General features: G+C 36.8%; 1 protein-coding gene across 1 annotated transcript in view; it reads right to left on the bottom strand.

The window, feature by feature from the left end:
* The window catches only part of LOC145672005 (phospholipid-transporting ATPase ABCA1-like), a 378,961-nt gene that overhangs the window by 255,262 nt on the left and 103,814 nt on the right, over positions 1-19,885 (bottom strand). Inside the window, exons 10-13 of the mRNA XM_081741187.1 lie at positions 17,394-17,488; positions 12,858-12,972; positions 10,222-10,385; positions 1,882-2,103 (exon numbers count right to left, since the gene is read on the bottom strand). Of these exons, the coding sequence (XP_081597313.1) occupies positions 1,882-2,103; positions 10,222-10,385; positions 12,858-12,972; positions 17,394-17,488 (596 nt within the window). The remainder of the gene's footprint in view (positions 1-1,881; positions 2,104-10,221; positions 10,386-12,857; positions 12,973-17,393; positions 17,489-19,885) is intronic.

A 19,885-nucleotide genomic window follows, 5' to 3' on the forward strand; every position in this document is an offset into this window, starting at 1 on the left:
CCCCCTCCCCCCAACGGCACGGCCCTGCTTGAACGTAACAACGAAGTATAAGTTGTTTATAAGTTACTTCTTATCTTAATTATTTTATTTTATGATTTTGTTACTCGAAAATATCCTGATCTGACGACAGTTAGAAGAAATTATTATTTGAGCCCCTAGTGACTAAATTGCTAGCGCTCCTGGTCTCAGTGCACAAAATCAATTTAGAATTCTGATGAGAGTTCAGGTGGTTTCGGGGCCCGCCTGACTTTCAGTTGTAGATGAACGCATTATATAACCTCGTCGTTAAAAGAGTAACGTTAAACTCTACATTGACAAAAAACACGTGGTAGATTTGCTTGTGGAGCGTTCAATATGAATCTATTAAGTGTAAGCTAATGAAATGAAAACAGTAGAATAATTCAGCTTTGGAGCGCTTCAAACAGCACCGTATCTCAGATTTTTCTGGGGGGGGGACATTAATATTTGGGGACCCAAGAAAAGATCGCGTGGCCTCTCCCGCAAAATTCGAAAATATACCCCTGCTCTCCATCTTTCTGTTACTCCTTGTGGGCCCCCGGAAGCCTGGGTCCTCCCGCAAAGCAAGGTCTGCGGGGCTGTTAGTTACGCCCCTGGGCACGTTCCATACATGGCAAAATAATTAAGGGCTCAAAGCCATATGAATAAATATTATTTCTCGGGTCCCTAATGTAGACATTTTGTACTGAAATGAGGCCACGACTAATTTTTGTTTTATTTACCTTCTGTATGCTGCTTTGTTTACGTAAAGTAGTGAGCCTGTTTGATCTTCATTTATAATTTCATGTTTACATCGTATATAACTAACTAAAACTAACTAACTAACTTTATAGCCTATGGAACCCGGAGGTTCAATGCCGCGTTCACAAAAGCTCTCCACTGACTTCTATCCTTAGCCAACTGGATCCAGTTTCTACTTTGTATTCCTATCTCTGCGAGATCCATCTTAATATTGTCCTCCCATCTGCGCCTAGGTCCTCCGAATGTCGTTTTCCGATTGGTCTTCCAGTCAAGACTTTGAAAGCGTTTCTACCTTCTTCCATTCTAGCTACATGACCTGCCCATCTAAGCCTCCTAGACTTGACGACCCTAACAATATTGGGTAAACCTTATAAATTATGTAGTTCCTCGTTATGAAGTTTCCGCCATTCCCCATTCCCGTTCCTCTTGGGTCCGAATATTCGTCTCAGGATCTTGTTCTCAAATACTTTCAGTCTATGTTCTTCCCTCAGAGTAAGCGACCATGTTTCGCAACCATAGAGAACAACAGGCATGATTATTGTTTTATATATTTTAAGCTTCAAATTCCTCGACAGAATTCGCGACGACAAGAGATTTTGAACCGAATAGTAACACGAATTCCCTGCTTTTAGTCGACATTTAATTTCTTCGTGAATATGGTTCTGTTAATATTGATCCGAGATATTTGAAAGTATCCACTTTATCAGAAGTGTTATTTAATATTTTAACGCATTTATTATTTTCCGTATTACGATCCCGAAGAACTTCCATGTATTTAGTTTTCTCTACATTTACTTCTAAACCCATGTCCCTGCAAGCGTTTAATAAGATCTCTGCATTTATTTCTCTCATATATCGTATATGAAGTAAAAAATTTTGTCTTAAAGTGGGCTCCCCTCTAACGCCGGGGAGCTTCCCTGGGGGGTCAGTTTCCCCCTGCACCCTCCCACCTCCCACAAGTTACGACCCTGGTTTCAAATACAAACCTGCATGGAGCAGCTGAAGATCATCGTTTGAAGTCTCCTCTAAAATGCCCGGTAATGCTACTGAATGGTAGTTAGATTAAAATTTATTTAATAAAACAATTGAATATAAAGCAGAACAACATGAAGTGATACTTACTTATCTTCCAGAAAGCAGGGAGAAGGATACTGCTGAATATACAATCCAGCTGTCGAAGCTTTTCCTGTTTGCATTATTATAATACTTCTGTCCAACATATCTTGGAGATAGACAAATCCAGAGGAAACGTACCTCATGTGATTTATTGGATTACTTCGTGGTCTAAACGGTCGAACTTTCTCCCAAATGTCTTGAATACCTTCAATTCTCGAGCTCTCCATCCTAAATAAAAGAAAATCAATATATGATTCCATTATCTCTTACCACATCGTATCGTGGTTATAGAAATTGCTCACTGTAATTCTGAGACTTCACAAGAGAGTCTATGGTATGGAACAATATTACCAGAATACAAGAAGTCCCGAACCAGGCCTGTTATACAAGTGTCTTGCACCGAAACTTCCTACTTCCCTTTAACAGTACAATAGTTCCTTCTGCAATTTTCTTCGCATTTATACACATACGTCAATCATTTTTAATGTTATCTGACAGTGACGTAGAATCTATCTGAAGTTCTTTTTCTGCACATCTACTTTACGTCAACAGACTGTTCGAGACTTGGAAGCTCAGTGTCTGTAGTTAGTATCTTCAGTGTCAAATCTATGACGTAAATACAATATATTTTGATACCCATATGCCATGTTTCCACCATTATTAAAGCAGCTAAATCTTTTCTAATGCAACGCATTAGCATGGCCAGTCAAAGGGGGAACGTAGCTGCTATTGGTACGTTACCCACTGGTAAAAAACTAGAGGGAATTTTTCTTCTATAATTTCTAACGGCGTCTAGTACACTAACAGCATTGAAATTTTGGAATAGAAAGTTAGAGAGAGATTTAGAAATACATTTGCGCCCCAAATCCCCTGGGAGTCAAAGCGTTAGACAATCCAATTGAACAGTACTATGTTAACCTTGAAGAAAACCAATTCTGGTTTTCAATTCGAAGCAGAGAGTACCGGAGATTTTCACCCTTGCGAAGGTGGCCCTCTCGAGGGCATCCTCACCCTCAAATTTCCTCGTCCACAATGACGCGAGGGCGAGGGTGTACGAGGGCGAGGAGAAATTCCCAAGACGAGAGCGAGGGTGAACGAGGCCGAGGACCAAATGTCATTGTGAGGGCGAGAGTGCGCGAGGACGATGTACAACTCCCTTCGCGAGGGCGAGGACAAGTATTCAATACGTGGGCGAGGGAGAGCGAGAGCGATGGACAACTTCCTTCGCGATGGCGAGGGTGAACGAAGGCGAGGGTCAACATCCACTGCGATGGTGAGAGTGCGCGAAGGCGAGGAACAATTTCCTTCGCGAGAACGAGGGCACGCGAGGGAGGACAAGCTTCCTTAACAACAACTATTTTGAATTTGTTGTTTGACCATTTTTGGAGGAATATAATAATTAAAATAAGATCTCCATTGTCCCCTAGATGAAAAGTTGATGTCATAGCATGATTATAGATTGGTCATATTCTTTTTTCATTTAATTGCACTAGACAATTTCTCTTCTGTACTTCCACATAATTATTAAAAATAATAATGCAAATGAAAATAACACTAGTTAACAAATTTAAACTTTTTGTTTGTTACATGAGAAAAATCACCTGATCTTAAAGGAACTTTTTGCGCTGAATTCGAATATGCACTCGGTTTCTCTCCATCACGTACAGTTTTCCCGTAACAGAGGGATTTTCGGGAAATTCCCTCAAAAATTTCCCTTTTTCAGATATTTTATTCCCCTAGCTCCTGTCCCCTTACATATAGTAACATAGAAATTATACCTAAGTATACCTTGATTTATATTTAATAAACCCTAAAAGTTTCGTAAAAATCGCTTTGTTCTTTCTAGAGAAATAAATATATTTGTATGTATACTGTGTGCACTGTTTATTGCACCTGATAGTAATGCTTTCAGATCTCCTGAGTTGGGGTAAAAACGATTTGCTTTATTACTACAAACACAGACATAAAACTGAATATTTACAATAGTCAACAACACACTTGTATTGCTCTCTGTAAATTAGAAACGTGTATAAAAATAGAATGTACTTCCAACGTATATTTTTTTTAAACGTATAGTATATGTATATCTTAATACATATATATACAATTCTCCAAGTTTTTTCGTTTTGTTCATGAAATGGTTATCAATATTTGTTATCAAATGTTATGTTATGTTATCAAACATAATTTGTGCGTCGTGCTACGTCACTTTACTTGCATGGGCCAAAGGGAAACGGAGGTTCATGAAATTTGCTGTACCAATGGTGTGGAGAGAACCACCAACCATCTGGATGATTGTTATTTTTGTCTCACAGTAGTTAAGGGACATTCTAAAAAAAGCAAATACACAATAAGTTATCCCAACGTTAAATCCGCAATTAGACCAATTCCGCACGGGGATGAACTTCCACTTCCCGAGCCCCCTACCAACTGGGAAGAGATATGGCCAAAAGACTCTGATGATGATCATGACCTTGATGAACCATCGACATCAACATGTACATCCAAGGATCCAACGTTCATCCCTGACTGTGTTCGCGAGCCACATTTCATCCGGCAATGTGAACTTCATGACCTAGTCCGTGATTTGCACCTGACAAAACAAGAGGCGGAACTTCTGGGATCAAGGCTCCAGCAGTGGAACTTATTGGATGCAGAAACGAACATATCAGTGTACAGGAAAAGGCATGTTCAATTTTCAAGCTATTTCTCAATGCAAGATAATGTGTGCGTATGTACGGATATAAATGGGTTGATGGCGGAGCTAGGAATTCCTTACGTTCCAGAAGAATAGAGGTTATTTATCGACGCGTCAAAGGTCAGCCTTAAAGCTGTCCTTTTACATAATGGAAATAAAAAAAACCTTCTATACCACTTGCGCACTCAGTGAAGATTAAGGAATCCTATGACACCATGTCAACTTTGCTAAATCTTATAAATTACAAGGACCATTGTTGGCAAATATGTTGTGATCTCAAGGTAGTTGGTATTTTATTAGGACTGCAGTGCGGTTACACGAAGTACCAATGTTTTTTATGTTTATGGGATAGTCGAGCTGATGACAAACATTATGAAGTGAAGGAATGGGAACCTAGAGTGAATTACGTACCTGGAGAATGCAACGTCAAATACACTCCTTTGGTAGATCCTAATAAGATATTACTACCGCCACTTCATATCAAGTTAGGACTTATGAAAAACTTTGTCAAAGCCATGGACACATCTGGTGAAGGTTTCAAGTATTTGCGAGATAAGTTCCCTAACCTGAGTGATGCTAAGATTTCAGCGGGAGTGTTTATTGGTCCCCAAATTAGGAAATTAATGCTTGATGATAGCTTTGACAGCAAGTTAAACAGTGCTGAGCTAGCTGCCTGGACAGCATTTAAGTGTGTTGTGCGCAACTTTCTGGGCAATAACAAAGCTGAGAGTTACACAGAAATCGTACAGGACATGATACAGAAATACAAAGAGTTGGGTTGTAGGATGTCTTTAAAAATCCACTTTTTGCACTCCCACCTCAGCTTCTTTCCTGCTAACCTAGGTGCTCTCAGCGACGAACAGGGGGAAAGATTCCACCCAGATATAATGGCAATGGAGAAAAGGTACCAGGGACGATGGGATCCTTCAATGATGGGGGACTATTGTTGGGGTCTTGTTAGAGAATGCAACATTTCTTACAAAAGAAGGAAGTAGTGTACGTTTTTGTAACCCAATGGAAGTTTCATATATTGTGATAGTTTTGATTGTCTTTTCATGACCTTTTGGTACATTTGTATTATTGTTTATTGTAAATTGTCACACTTGTAAATTATATTGTATTATATTTTATATATGTGTTTGTGGTAATAAAGCAAAACGTTTTACCTCAACTTAGGAGATCTGAAAGCATTACTATAAGGTGCAATAAACAGTACACACAGTATACATACAAACATATTTATTCCTCTAGAAAGAATAAAGCGATTATTACGAAACTTGGAATGTTTGTTAAATATGAATCAAAGTATACTTAGGTATAATTTCTATGTTAGTATATGCAAGGGGACAAGATCTTGGGGTGTAAAATAAACGAAAAGGGAATTTTTTGAGGAATTTTCCCGAAAATCTCTCTGTTACGGGAAAATCGTACGTGATGGAGAAAAACCGAGTGCATATTCGAATTCAGCGCAAAAAGTTCCTTTAAGAACAGGTATTTCCTTTTATGTAACAAAACCTTTGTTAACTAGTGTAATATTTGCATGTTTCTCATGAATGTTTCCGGATAGAAATAGCGCTACGTTTAGAAGCGAGTGTCCCTCATTGTTGCCCCGACTGTGGTAGGGACTCTTTAGATAAAAAGTGTCTATACTGTCATGTTTAAAGAGTCAGATGGAAAAAGACTTGACGGAATGACTTTTGTTCATAGATGGCCATTTTGCACTTGGCTCGCGCTCACTTCTCTCAACTGGGCTCGTCTTCACTCGGGCTCACTTCTTTCAACTGGGCTCGCGCTCGGGCTCAGTTCCCTCAGTTCGGCTCGCGCTCATTTATTTCATTGAGGATCGCGCTCGCTTGCGCCCTGGCTCGCGCTTAATTATTACATGAATTGTTTGTATTAAGTTTCTGGAAACAAGCAATATGCTCTGAAATTGATTGAGCAGTAGTTTATTTCTTTACCACTTCTTCACCAACGAATAATAAAGTCAAGGTATGAATATTTTCATAATATATTACGTTAAAATATAGTGTACAATATAGACTAAGCGAATTTTAATCGAATTTTGCCAAGAACGATGTTGCGTCCAGTGATTAGTTTATTGATAGCTATTCATTCTCGCCTAAATGGATTTTTTTTCATCTCAAAACGTATTAATAAAAATTCAAGACAATTTATTACACTTTGCCTTTCTTGGACAAAGGCATGTATAAAAGCGTGCCAATGACGGAAAGTTTAAAACTGCGTATTACGTTGAGACGTTTCCTATATTCGCGAAACACAAAGGGGCAACCGTCCGAATCGTGCCTAGGGGCGGCGCCATAGATACCTCCGCTACTGGACACAAAAACTAAACTTCTAAGGTACTTATTTTAAAACATTTTTCCTAGAACTGAAAACTTTTATTCACTTAATAGGAATTTTGAAACAATTACATTTAAGCAGAGTAGAACATTACATGACATTATATTTTTTTTATAAAATAGTTAAAAATAAATTACACTAGAACGAATTGCTCTGGAGCTTGTAGTTTCTTTTACTATACAAATGCAACGCACGAATACATTAAGTAAGTCTTCTGCGTGAATAAAATACAATAGACTTATGAAAAGAATGAATAATATAAATATTTATGTTCATGCCTTACAAAGTTGAAACTGAATTTGTAAATATATTATTTGTATCATGAAAGATGAACATTGTAATTGGGTATAATACATGTTATGTTCTATTTGAGCAACTCTCTGGAAAAAAGGGGGTCAATCCCTTAAAAAATGATATCTAGTCACCCTATATTATCTTTGTGGCAAATAATCCATCTTGAACATGAGTATACTATTTCTAAGGATGTAAACACAATCAGAGTTCCTACATATTTGGCGAGCACGAATTCCCTGACCTTTCCAAGTTACGGTTTACAGACTTCTAGATCTGCATATAATGTAAAATGACAACTATATTTTTCTTGACTCCAGACCTATTTCTCAAAACTACGAAAGGAGTAATGAGAAAGTAAGATTACAAAGCCTTCATTTAAACGTGTGTATTTTATTTCATACACATTATATATTATTCAGGCCATACCGAGAACAGATAGTACATACATTAGGTTATTTTTCGACATCGTGGGATGAGTGAAGATTCTCTTCCGGTAAAAATGTTGTCCTTGCGTGCTCAGCCAAGTTTTCACGAAGTGTTTCTCCACCTCGTCTGAAGCGAAGCGACGGCCTCCTAGCTGCTTCCGAAGCCCATTCCCAATTCCGCCATCAGACACCGTAACCTCCACTTCCTCCTGTTGTCCTGAATAAACTCCTCCACGCGAGCTAAGTTCAAATCTGTTGATGCCTTGCTGAGTCGGCCACTGCTTTTCTCATCGGTCACATTTGCTCTACCAGTCGCAAACTTTCAACCTTTCTGCTATATGCTGACGAAACATTACCATCTCTACGTAAACCTCTATGAGTCGCCGGTGAATTTCAGCAGCGGTTGCATGTTTCACCCAAACAAATCGAATAACTGAGCGGACTTCTTCGCGAGACCAGTTTTTCAAACGAGTCGCCATTTGTGTTTACCTACAACTAGCGCCGTAGGTGGTGAGTGGCTGAAACTCTCCACAGTTGCCAAATCCATGTATTAAAATTACTCCACATTCCTCATTCCTCTATAACAGACGAAACTCCAGAAATATCGGCCTTTGTAACCATAGTTTCTGATCCATCCTCGTATAATGTAAACTTTTTCAAAATCAAACATTTTACAATTGTATAAACCATAAAATCACAATAAATTAGACGTATCCGCATTAATATTTGTAAACGACTTCTACTACTATTCAAGTATTTCTACTTCACGATATTTCAAGACTTGTTAAAAACATAATACAAGACTAATAGTTTTGAGCAATAAACTCCAAGGATTCCTCTACTATACATGTACATGTATATACGTTTATGTAGGTAAAGAAGTTTTGCAAACCAAATGAATTTATTTTATAAAATATTCCTTACAAATAGGAGGGTAACACAAAACCAGAAATTGGCTTTAAGAAGCAAATATCCGTACTTAAAATTCCCTGACTTTTTAAAGTGATTTTTTATTTTCATGAAATTCCCTGATTTTTCCAAGTTTTTCAGATTTTGTAGGTCGGTAGGAAACCTGATAATTATGTTTCTTTTATAATAAATAATATATTTATAAAAAAAAAGAATTTCTACCTCTGTTATGCTCTTACATTGATAAAATATTATAAACATAAACGATACAGCGCATGTTATGTTGTGATTATATACTAAAACTTCACATAAAGGCAGGGGCGGACCAAAGGCCGGGCAATGCAGGTGGCTGCCCAGGACGCCACAATCAGGAGGGCGCCAAAATGAGCCTCAAAAACTAAATTTTATAGCATGTTTCCTACTGGCTTTTTTGGTTTATATTCTTGTAAAGTAGCGTCAGTTACATAATATTTTTCCATACCACCACGGAAGAAGAGAGTTTCATAGAGTATCGACAAATGAAGACATGGCATGTAGAAGAAAGTGTGGAGGAGGAGTTAGTATTGTTTATAGCGGGCCATGTTCTTTGTGAACTTTCCCACGCAATGAATGTTATTGAATTTTATATATGTTAATCTCTTAAAGTGGTAGTGGAGGGGGAGCAGTATATATAGCACTTACCTCTGATTCCTTAGAAACGATACCACCGCGCCAAACTGTCGGCCTTTGTTGAAAATAGTGTCTGGGAGATGTTATTGTTTAGTAGAGACCTGCACGGGCCGGGCTGGGCCGGGCCTACGTACATTCGGGCTGGATTGGGCTCGGGCCGAAAAATTCGGCCCGTGCAGGTCTCTATTGTTTAGTTATGTGCAGTTCTTGCCAAATCATTAATTTCGACTGTCTCTGTGAAATCGAATATACCACTCTGCAACAACATATTGCTGTGCGTAAAACACGTTCAATATGTCAAATGTATTTATTGGTATTTCACGTTATTAGAATAGATTGTTACAAAGCCGGATATATGCTGGAATGACTCCTGACTTTATTGATATAACAAACCATTTTGCAATATAGCAGTAATCATGTCACAATTAGTAGTATTTAATAAATGCTGTTCGATATCGTTTTTTTTCTACATATCGGTACATAAATAATAATAATAATAATAATAATAATAATAATAATAATAATAATAATAATAATAATAATAATAATAATAATAATAATAATAATAATAATAAACACAATGTAAATGATACCATATGTATATTTTTAAGTACTAAATATACCTGTATCATGTGTTTAAGAAAAATGAGTTTCAAATATTAAAATCACTGTAATAAAATGTACTCGTAAAATATAAGCTAGGACTAGGGGACACCAAAAATTCACTTTGCCCGGGTGAAAATTTTGCCTTGGTTCGCCCCTGCATAAAGATATCTATATGCAATTTACAAAGTTTCGATTGCACTTGCTTAAAATAATATGTTACGACCGTAGTTCCAATAGTTTGTAGACGTGGTTTTCCCTGGTTCCCTTTACGATCGGACTCCCTACATTTTTGAAACTATGCGTTACCCTCAAGAATGACTTAACTTGTACCAATATCTGGAAGGGACTAATCCTACCCTTACACAGATACAGAGAGAAACTTACCTTATTTTGTATTTAACAACACGAGGTAATTTACTTGAACTACCACCATCAATGTTCTTGAAAACCACCACAGCCCAAAGTTTTCTTTCAGCCATTAGATCTTTGGCGCGACCTAAAGCATCATCTTCTGTTTTAAAGCCCTCAAATTTATTTAAGTCTATGCACTGAAAAACAACACATTACATACTGAGCACTGCATTTAATATTCCTCCTCAAGATATGAAAAGTATTATTATTATTATTATTATTATTATTATTATTATTATTATTATTATTATTATTATTATTATTATTAATAAGAAGAAGAAGAAGAAGAAGAAGAAGTATTTTGTCATTTTATACCCAAACTTAACATGGTAAGAATCCAATTCGAGATACATGATAACTACAGTAAAACTTGTCTTTAGCAGAACTGAACAGGATTTGCAAACATTTCCTTTAAAGATAGGTTTCCGGTTAACGAAGGTAGACCTATGCAGAAAAAAGTACATGCATGTAATGGACATACTGAGATATAATAAGATGGTGAACGTAAGTCAATTTCCAGTATTTATTTCTACTGCTAATTAATACACGCAAAACTTACAATGAACATAAAAAAAATAGTGTATACACGTTAACTTAATTTTATGAATAGTCAAGAAGTGATTTCTATACACAATGCTGCTTGTCTACTCAACTTTACACACACTTTAGCCTGAAGAACCACACTAAGCATGTCAGTGTCATTTCGACATAAGGCAAAGGTTGCAGTTCCTTTAAACTTTTGTCAAAATCTTGATAAATCTTTAGCCAACACTCTTCTTCCAACTCAATGCCTTATTTCTCTTCTTCCTCCACCTCCTCTTCTCCTTTCAGACTTCCTATATAATTCTCAATTAAAGCATGTACCGTATTTCTTCGGGTATAAGGCGCACCTGAAATTTCACCTAATGTAAACTTATTTTTTAAAAAGCTTCGAATCTAAGGCGCAGAAATAATGTACAAATACATTCCTATTTCGATAAGCATTTTCTTATCAGTAAAACGAAATGTTCATTGTTCGTGAGGGATTATCATCTTTGTCCAGTCTGTCATTGTTGCAATACAACCAATTTTAAGCAAATTAGTTGTAACCACGGTACCAGTATTAAAGACTGCAGTAGATTCTATGTTGTAACCTACGTACAATGAATAAATATGTATATTGCAGTATGTACATCAAATCCAAGACGCCATCCAATCTAAGGCGCACCTGAATTTTGGAGTCTAAAAGCTGACAAAAAGGTGCGCCTTATATTCGAAGAAATACGGTATATCCATCGTGTCTGATTCCGTTTGCACATCACTGTCTGTTTTGCTACAAATATCTCTCAGAGGATGTCTAAAACCATTCGAAATACTGTACTCCGAAACTTGAAATTTTCCGTTAAGAGGCTTATTTTAATTTCTGTTGTCCGCGTAACACAGTTTCCGTTCGACGAAGGGGATTTAACACGGTTTCCGCCAGTAAAATGGAACGGTGAAATATTTCCGTTTAACACAAATTCCCGTTTAATAAAGGGTCCGTTGAAGATAGGTTTTACTGTATATCCAAAAATTCACGTCAAACAGTTCAGAAGTTTTCCCGTGATGCGATCACAAACAGCATCCTTTCAATTTAGAAAAAAAAATGTAATGAGCCTTAAAATATGAATCCGAAACTAAATGAATACATGGAATTTTGTATAGTATAGCGAAAGCAAACTTTGTTGATAAACTAAACTTTACAACCTCTTAATTCAAGGGTGAACAACAGACATATTTCAATTTTTTCCAGTTTCAAATTATGATCACCGAGTGCAGCTTGTCATTTAAAATTAGGCCTAAAATGTTTCCTTCTCAGAACTATTTTAAGCTTCATGGATTATTTTGGAGAAGCATAGTTAATTCGTTATAGGAATTAATAATATTTATCTCCTACTAGAAAAAGGGAAGATTTATTGTTAAAATTGATAATTAAATGCTCCTTTACTACTACTACTACCGCCACTAGTACTACTAATATTACTACGAGAGTGATTCAGAAAGTAATGTCTCCAAGCCCACTACTTGGCCAATAGTACTGCAAATATTCGGAACTGTTTATCAATAATGCACTGATGTTTCAGCTATAGAATGCCACTTGTTTCATCTTCCTATTATCTTCTCGTTCCAGAGTAATGGAGCAATTCATGGCATTCAGTGATGACGTCCGGTTCAAACTGAGCTGACACTGAATTTGTGCCTGCGGAAGATGGTGTGCCCAGGAACATTCATCGCCGGCGACGAGTCGTGGATACACCATTACGACCCGGAATCGAAGCGTCAGTCGATAAACTACCGCCACACGTCCTCCTCCGCCATAAAAATTCAAAGTTGTCCCATCTGCTGGCAAAGTGTTGTTGACATTCTGTCTCATCCTACCTATAATCCGGATCTTGCGCCCTGCGATTTTTGAGTCTTCCCCAAACTTAAGAATCACCTTAATGGCCAACGCTACTGTTGTGACAGGAGGTGGAAGTAGAAGTTCGACTATGGTGTTGCCAGCAATCACCACAATTCTTCGCAGACGACATGAAAATTAAAGAGTTGAAATAGTTTTACTAGTTTCCTTTACAGTTAAAATCAACACTTACTTCTGTGAAATTGACAAGATTGTCCAATGCATCATACATTGCAATTAATGTTTCAGGAGATAAAGTTTCTATCGCTGCCTTAACTTGCTTCTGCATTTCAACATCGTTATATGATCTGTAAGATATACATGGAACCATATATAGTCACCCTATACAACTATACAGGGCTAGCATAAAGCATTTATTCATTTTGAAAAGGCTATATTTTCAAAAGTATTACACATACAAACATGAAAAATATATATGAAAAGAAGTTTCCTACATTCTTTGCCAATAAAGAAAACTTTCACTGTCATAATACTAGATATAGGGAAAATCCCCGCATTCAAAATTACCATACAACCTTGTTTCAAAACGGTCTCGTATCCTTAGATCCAACATTATATAATAACTAGAGCAACTCACATTATGCTTTATTTTTTTGTTTAATTATGCTTTATTGTTTTCCAAATTATGCTTTATTTTTAATTTCAATCATGGTTTTACCTTAATCGTGTTATGATGTATACTATTTACTATACATTAAATATTCTAAATATCTTGATCTATTTATTAATATTTTATGCAACCAGTTTCTTTTATATTTAATGAACTTTTACAGGTGCATATATACAGAAAGGGAAAGTAAAAGTTGCCACCAAAAAGTACAGAAAGTGCTCAAGTTCAATAGGTGTATATAACAATATAAAAATGAAATCTTTCACTTTTACGTCGCACGGTTATGCCGGTTAGGCTAAAGGAGACGGTGATTATGAGAAATGAATGAAATGGTGGAATGAAGAAAGTGGGAGGAAACGGGAGAACCCCGAGAAAACCCACGAGCACGGTGTACATAACAATATAGTGTGGAGTTCTGTACTGTTTATTGTTGGCGGAAAGTTTTCTTCTTCTTTTCCTTTTTTTCTTTTCTCCACATCAAAGGATTCCACCGAAATAAAATAAGCTTTTCATTGTTGCATTGTAACGTTCTGAATGATTTTCCACTGTAAATATTGTTTTTAAAAATATTAATACAGTATGTCAAACTTGCAATTAAACAGAATTTTCCAAGAATTGTGCTATATAATTTAAATTATGCTTTATTTTCTAAAATTATGCTTTATTATGCTTTTAAAATTAGTTTCTTCTGGACCCTTAGACAACACAACCATGTTTAAGGTACCAACCATATGTGTGAATTGCTGTTATGCTTTTTATGCTTTTGGGTTGCCCTAATAATAAAATAACCTCCCTAAAGATATTCGTAACATTGAGTCAATAAATGTATTTGAGTAGATCAATTACAAAAATGTATCTATTGGACATTCAGTAGATGAATACCTGTCTCCTAAATGCAGCTTGTAGATGATATAATGTAATTTTGTCTCATATAATACCATAGCGTTATTGTTTTTTTAGTATGTAATAAATATTTCTCTGTATCTTATTAATTGACGTGTCCGATTCATACGCTTGTCTTCCTTCAAGCTTCATGTACGATTTATGGATGAAAATAAAATGAAATGAAATGAACCACAAATTCACCAACTGTATACACCCTCTACAAATGTTCACTAATATGTACCGGTACCCCTTTGGTGACACGACACACGTCCAGACGATACTCGACGTCTTTTTTCTTGCTTTCTCTCCATTTGCGACAGGTACTAACCAGTGTTCGAAGTGGGAAAAAATCAGAGGCGGTATGTTTTACTATGATTTTGACTCAACATACCGGCTACTTAAATATTGTCTTGATCACTGAAAAACCAGAGACGGTATGTCCTCATTACTGAAAAACCAGAGGCGGTAATGGCATAACACCGCATACCGTCTCACTTCGACCACTGGTACTAACCTCACACTGCCACACTTGATCGGAAAGATAATGGACTCGTGCTGCTACGCAATACAAATTTGATAAGTTTGTAGTTTTTTCATATATATCTTTCATGTGTGTACGTGTAATAGCCTTTTCAAAACGAATTAATCATTTATGGTAATTCTGTACTTACTATTATGGAGAAATAAAAAGACTTTACCTTGTGTCCAGAGATCGGGGAAAAGAAAATTTTCCTCGTTGTTTCATTGCTTACTTGCAAACTTTTTTAGTCATCTACAATGCACTGGAAAACTGGAAACTGTTGATTGGTTCCTTTCTCGCTGTAAAACTGGAAAATGTAGGTTGATTTCTTTCCATCTGTGAATTCCATTTTCTTAAGCAGTTTAATTTGATGCAAATATAACCCTCGCTTCAAAAATTGAATATTTTCCTTAAGAAAATCGAATCCACCTACATAATTTCAAATTAGCAGTGCATTACAAAACTTCTGAAAAAGAAAGTGCCAGCGAGCAACGAGGCAGTAAGAAAAATTACTTTTTTTCGTCCCCAGAGACAAAATAAGGTGTTTTGATGTCTTAAGTATTAAATATTAATCCTCGTAGCTAACATTAATAGACATACTTTACTATAGCTATGGAATATAAGTACAGGTATAAAATAAATGTTTTCTAACAAATTATAACAAATTACATAAATTTAAAATACGTGAAACTAAGATGAAATAACGATACTACAGGGTGTTTAAAAAAGAATGATCTGATTTTAAAAGTCTATATATATATATTGATAAAAACATATTAACAAAAATAGGGTACATTCCAAAATACTCACAAAATCTTCAAGTTTTAGCTATGCTATAAAAAGTACCCTATATGTTTGCCACCAGCAGCACGAACAACATCTAGATGATAGCTAAATTCCACCAGTTCATCGGAAGTGCGAGGCCGAACTGAACTCTTACCTTTGCACAAGCATCATGTCTCTTCAAATTGCCGATATCAACAACGAATGTTTTTGGGTTCAGGCGAACCAATGTGAAAACGCCCACGAAAAGCACGCTGGGCCCAAATCACTGACTCAGTCTTTGCAAACTGCAGCACACAAAACGCCTTCCTGTTGAGCGGGCGCCATTTTGCTTCTGACTGACTGCAAACTAAGAAGACGCCACGCCCATTCAAACAACACTCATTTCCTTGCCGGCACGTCCCATCCTCCATAATTATTACCGTCCAAAATCAGGCCATTCTTTACGAAACAATTATGTATATACAAATAAACAATATCTACAAGAATGACAATATGAAAGCCATGTGCAATAAATAATATAATACGATAAATGACAAATTTAAGTAGAACTTGAGGGAAATGCTTGAACTTGAAAAAGGGAAGAACAAACGGAAAAAAATGAAATGAAATCTGAGTTTTACGTCCCACAGTTATACCGGTTAGGCTAAAGGAGACGGTGAACATGAGAAATGGATGAAATGAACAAAGTGGGACGAAACGGGAGAACCCCGAGAAAACCCACGCCCCACAGTGTCCACCACAAGGTTCACTTGGCGGAGGCTGGGATCGAACCCGGGACCCCAAGCACCAGAGGTGAGCGCTCTACCACTAATCCACCACCTATGGAGAGGAGACAAAAAAAAACTGGTGAAGGTCTGTCGGCTGCATCCCATTATATGGGCGTCCTGACGGCGGAGACCACGGTTGCCACACTCGTGACTCACGGTGATGCCAAACACGGGTCTGAATTATGCTAGATTTTTGTAAATTATGCCAGATTTTCAAATTATCTTTCCTAACTAATTTTAAAGACACGCCCCTACTTATCTTCATTATTTTAATGAAGTGTATTAACTGTATTCATGTACAAATTTAATATGACGCTGTTAGGAATGGTGATAAATGGCACGTTATATAGGAGGATGGTCGAATTTATATTTTATGAATGGATAACATTTTAAGAAATATATATACAACATGCCGCTTCCGACACAGCCTGAAGCATTTCTTTTAGTGTATTACTAGTTGTCCCCTGACGCTCAAATCCATCCCCTCTCAAGTTGTAAATTGAAAGGAACAGAAACATCCCAGATAATCACACATTCAGGTGTCAGTTGGCAGTAATAAAACTATGGGTAAGTAAATATGTTTTGCAGTCACGTTTGCTATTTTTGAACATTTGCGTTTGCTTTGAATTCAACAAAAAATTACAACCGCAGAAATACTGACTGGTTTCATTGCTCCAACCATCGCTTCAACTAAAAAGAATAATTCCCGGCGGTCTTTAAACCATCTAAATTTTCGTTCATTTTCTTTCTAACAAAGGGTAAAATGAAATTATGCTAGATTTGGCCAGGATGCTAAAGTCAAGATGCTAGATGCTAAATGCTTGTGGATTATGCTAGATCTAGCACCAAGATGCTAGATATGGCTTCACTGGCGGAGACGCTGTTGCTCCCACGTCATCATGTGGTTCGTAGAAGGCGCTGGTGCTCTGTCATCTGCTTCTTATGGTAAATCCACGTGGAGTATAGTACTCTGTTGTAAATCCATGTGGTAAAAGTATCTTAAGATAATTTCAAACAAAGAATCAACATTGATAAATTAAGTTTTACAACTGCTCAAAATTCTACACAAAACAACTAATGATATAGAGAAAACTATTACTACAAATTATCTGTCGCTGCAGTGATAAGAAATGGACTAACCTACGAGAACTTATAAAAAATCCAATGTCTTCAATGAAACTATCCACCAGTGGTATAAGTAAGGTCTGTTGCCATTCCTCTAATTTTTGAAAACCCTGTAATAATATTTCATTATATACTTTTATTATTTGTCATTAATAACGTTTCTTATTGTAGTGTTGTATTATATGTATGTTGGATTCAGATGAAATACATGTACAAATTACGCCTTGGAATAGAACATGACAGTTAACATACACGGTTAACATAAATGGTTCATTCGTTTTGAAGAGGCTATATTTTCAAAAGTATTACACATACACACATGAGAGATATATGAAAAGAACCACAAACTCATTAATTTTCTTGCGTGTTCCCGTTGGCAGTACGATTCCACTATCTTATTATCCTTCCGATCGGGTGTGGCAGTGTGAGAGTACGAGGGTGGTACCTGCAGAGGTGGCTCGTGGCTAAATAAATAGGTGAAGCACAGAAAACCAGGTCGTAGTGTTCAGTGGCGATGAAAGTGACTCCTCCTCCCTCCCCCCCCCCGTCGCAGGATTTTCCCTGACTTTCGGGATGCTAGTAAGCTAATAACCATAGTATGAAACCAATCACTTGAGAGGGCCATAACGTCGAGGTTTCCCACGTTGTAAAGGCGTTATTGACCCCACTGTAAATGTTATATAGTAGTAATGGTCCCACTTGAGGACAATTATTGCGCGACCGGATTCTGGCGATCGGGCGCCCAGATCAATGACATAGCGGTACTTAGGACCACCCCTCTGGATTTTGGCAGAGGTACCTTGGCCCACCCTCTAAATTTTGGCAGGGATACATAGGACCACCCCCTTAAATTTTGGAAATTGCCAAATCTGAAAATTTGGTGTGGTAGCCTAGGACAAGGGTATGTACTTCTATCAGTATTGGGGTCCCTCTCGTTAGCTTTCATAGGTAAAAAATTGCCAAAATATAAATGTAAGCAATACGTTGTACCACGTGTTCGGTTTTTGGCCCAATTTATTCCCTTGGATGAGGTCCTATTACATTACATAGTTATATGCGTGTGTACAGGGGTTCATTTTCTTACATAAGACATAGGTGCATTGATGCACCCTTCTTAAAATTTGGGAGTTGTACCTTGGCCCACACCTTAAATTTTGGAAATTGTCCAATTTAAGCATTGATATAATAGTATAGGACCTCAATATGTATCACTATAAATTTGGATGGTCCATCTCGTTCCCTTTCAAGGGTGAGCTCCCTCGTGGCTAAGCGGTTAGCGTACGCGCCTTTGGCGTGGGAGACCCGGGTTCGATTCCCGGCGGGAGCTCATGTGGTTCGGATTCCACGTTAATCAGTAGGTCCACGTCTCATATAGACTCGCTGCTGAAAGGGACGCTAAAATCAACTCAACCCTTTCAAGGGTAAAAAATTGCCAAAAATTCAAATTTCGAAGGTTATTTACAACCTTTAATGACGTTTTATTACCTTATATTTTGGATATTGCCGAATATAAACATTTAACATAGTACTATAGGACCCTAATCTGTATCACCATAAATTTGGCTGGTTCATTGGTTTCCTTTTATGGATAAAAAATTTGCCAAAAAATTAAATTTCGGAGGTTATTTACCCATTTTTTTCTGTTTAATGAGGGCTTTATTATTTTATATGAACATATGTTTGTGTTTAGGGGTTTATTTTCTTTTATAAGTCATAAATACATTGATGCTTTCATCTTAAAATTTGGCAGAGGTAAATTGACCCACCCCTAAAAGTTTAGAAATTGTCTAATTTGGTATAATAGTACAGAGCCTTAACTAATATCATTATAAATTTCGTTCCCTTTCATAGCTAAAAATTGTCAAAAATGTAAATTTTGGAAGCAATTGAACCCCTTTGATAAGGATGGATGAGGGGTCCATTTCCCTTACACTTTGATGCTCACTTTTTAAAATTTGTTTGATGTACATAGGACCATTTTTATATTTGGTAATTATAAAATAAGAACATTCGGTAAACGTTTTCTAGAACCCTTTGAAAATATTGGTGTCTTTCTTATGGCCAAATATTCAAAATTTGAAGGTTATTGGCCTATTTTATCTTCTTTTATACGGCATTATCATTGGATGAGTACAGGATTTATTACTTTTTTCGTAAGACACAGGTGTATTTGTGCACCAAGCTTAAATTTTGGGAGGGGTACATTTCTCATTGTCAAATCAATAATTGGTAATTGTTCTTAAAATTGGATGTTATCCCATTTTTTTGTGTAAATAATTGTCAAATATTAGTATGATCACGTGGTCACTTATTGAACTATGATGGGATTATGGGTCCAGGACACTGGAACATTGTCACGTTCCTCTTGAACTTTAGGAAGATAATTTGAGAATTATCAAAATGAAGTTAATTCATTGGTCTTAAATATCCCCGTCTATGGGCCAAAATATAAACGTAAGCAATACGTTATACCACGTGATTGACCTTGATGAGGTAGTGTACAGGAA

The sequence above is a fragment of the Thermobia domestica genome, chromosome 15 (assembly GCF_964235325.1).
Source record: "Thermobia domestica chromosome 15, izTheDome1.hap1.1, whole genome shotgun sequence".
In the NCBI taxonomy this organism is placed as follows: domain Eukaryota; kingdom Metazoa; phylum Arthropoda; class Insecta; order Zygentoma; family Lepismatidae; genus Thermobia; species Thermobia domestica.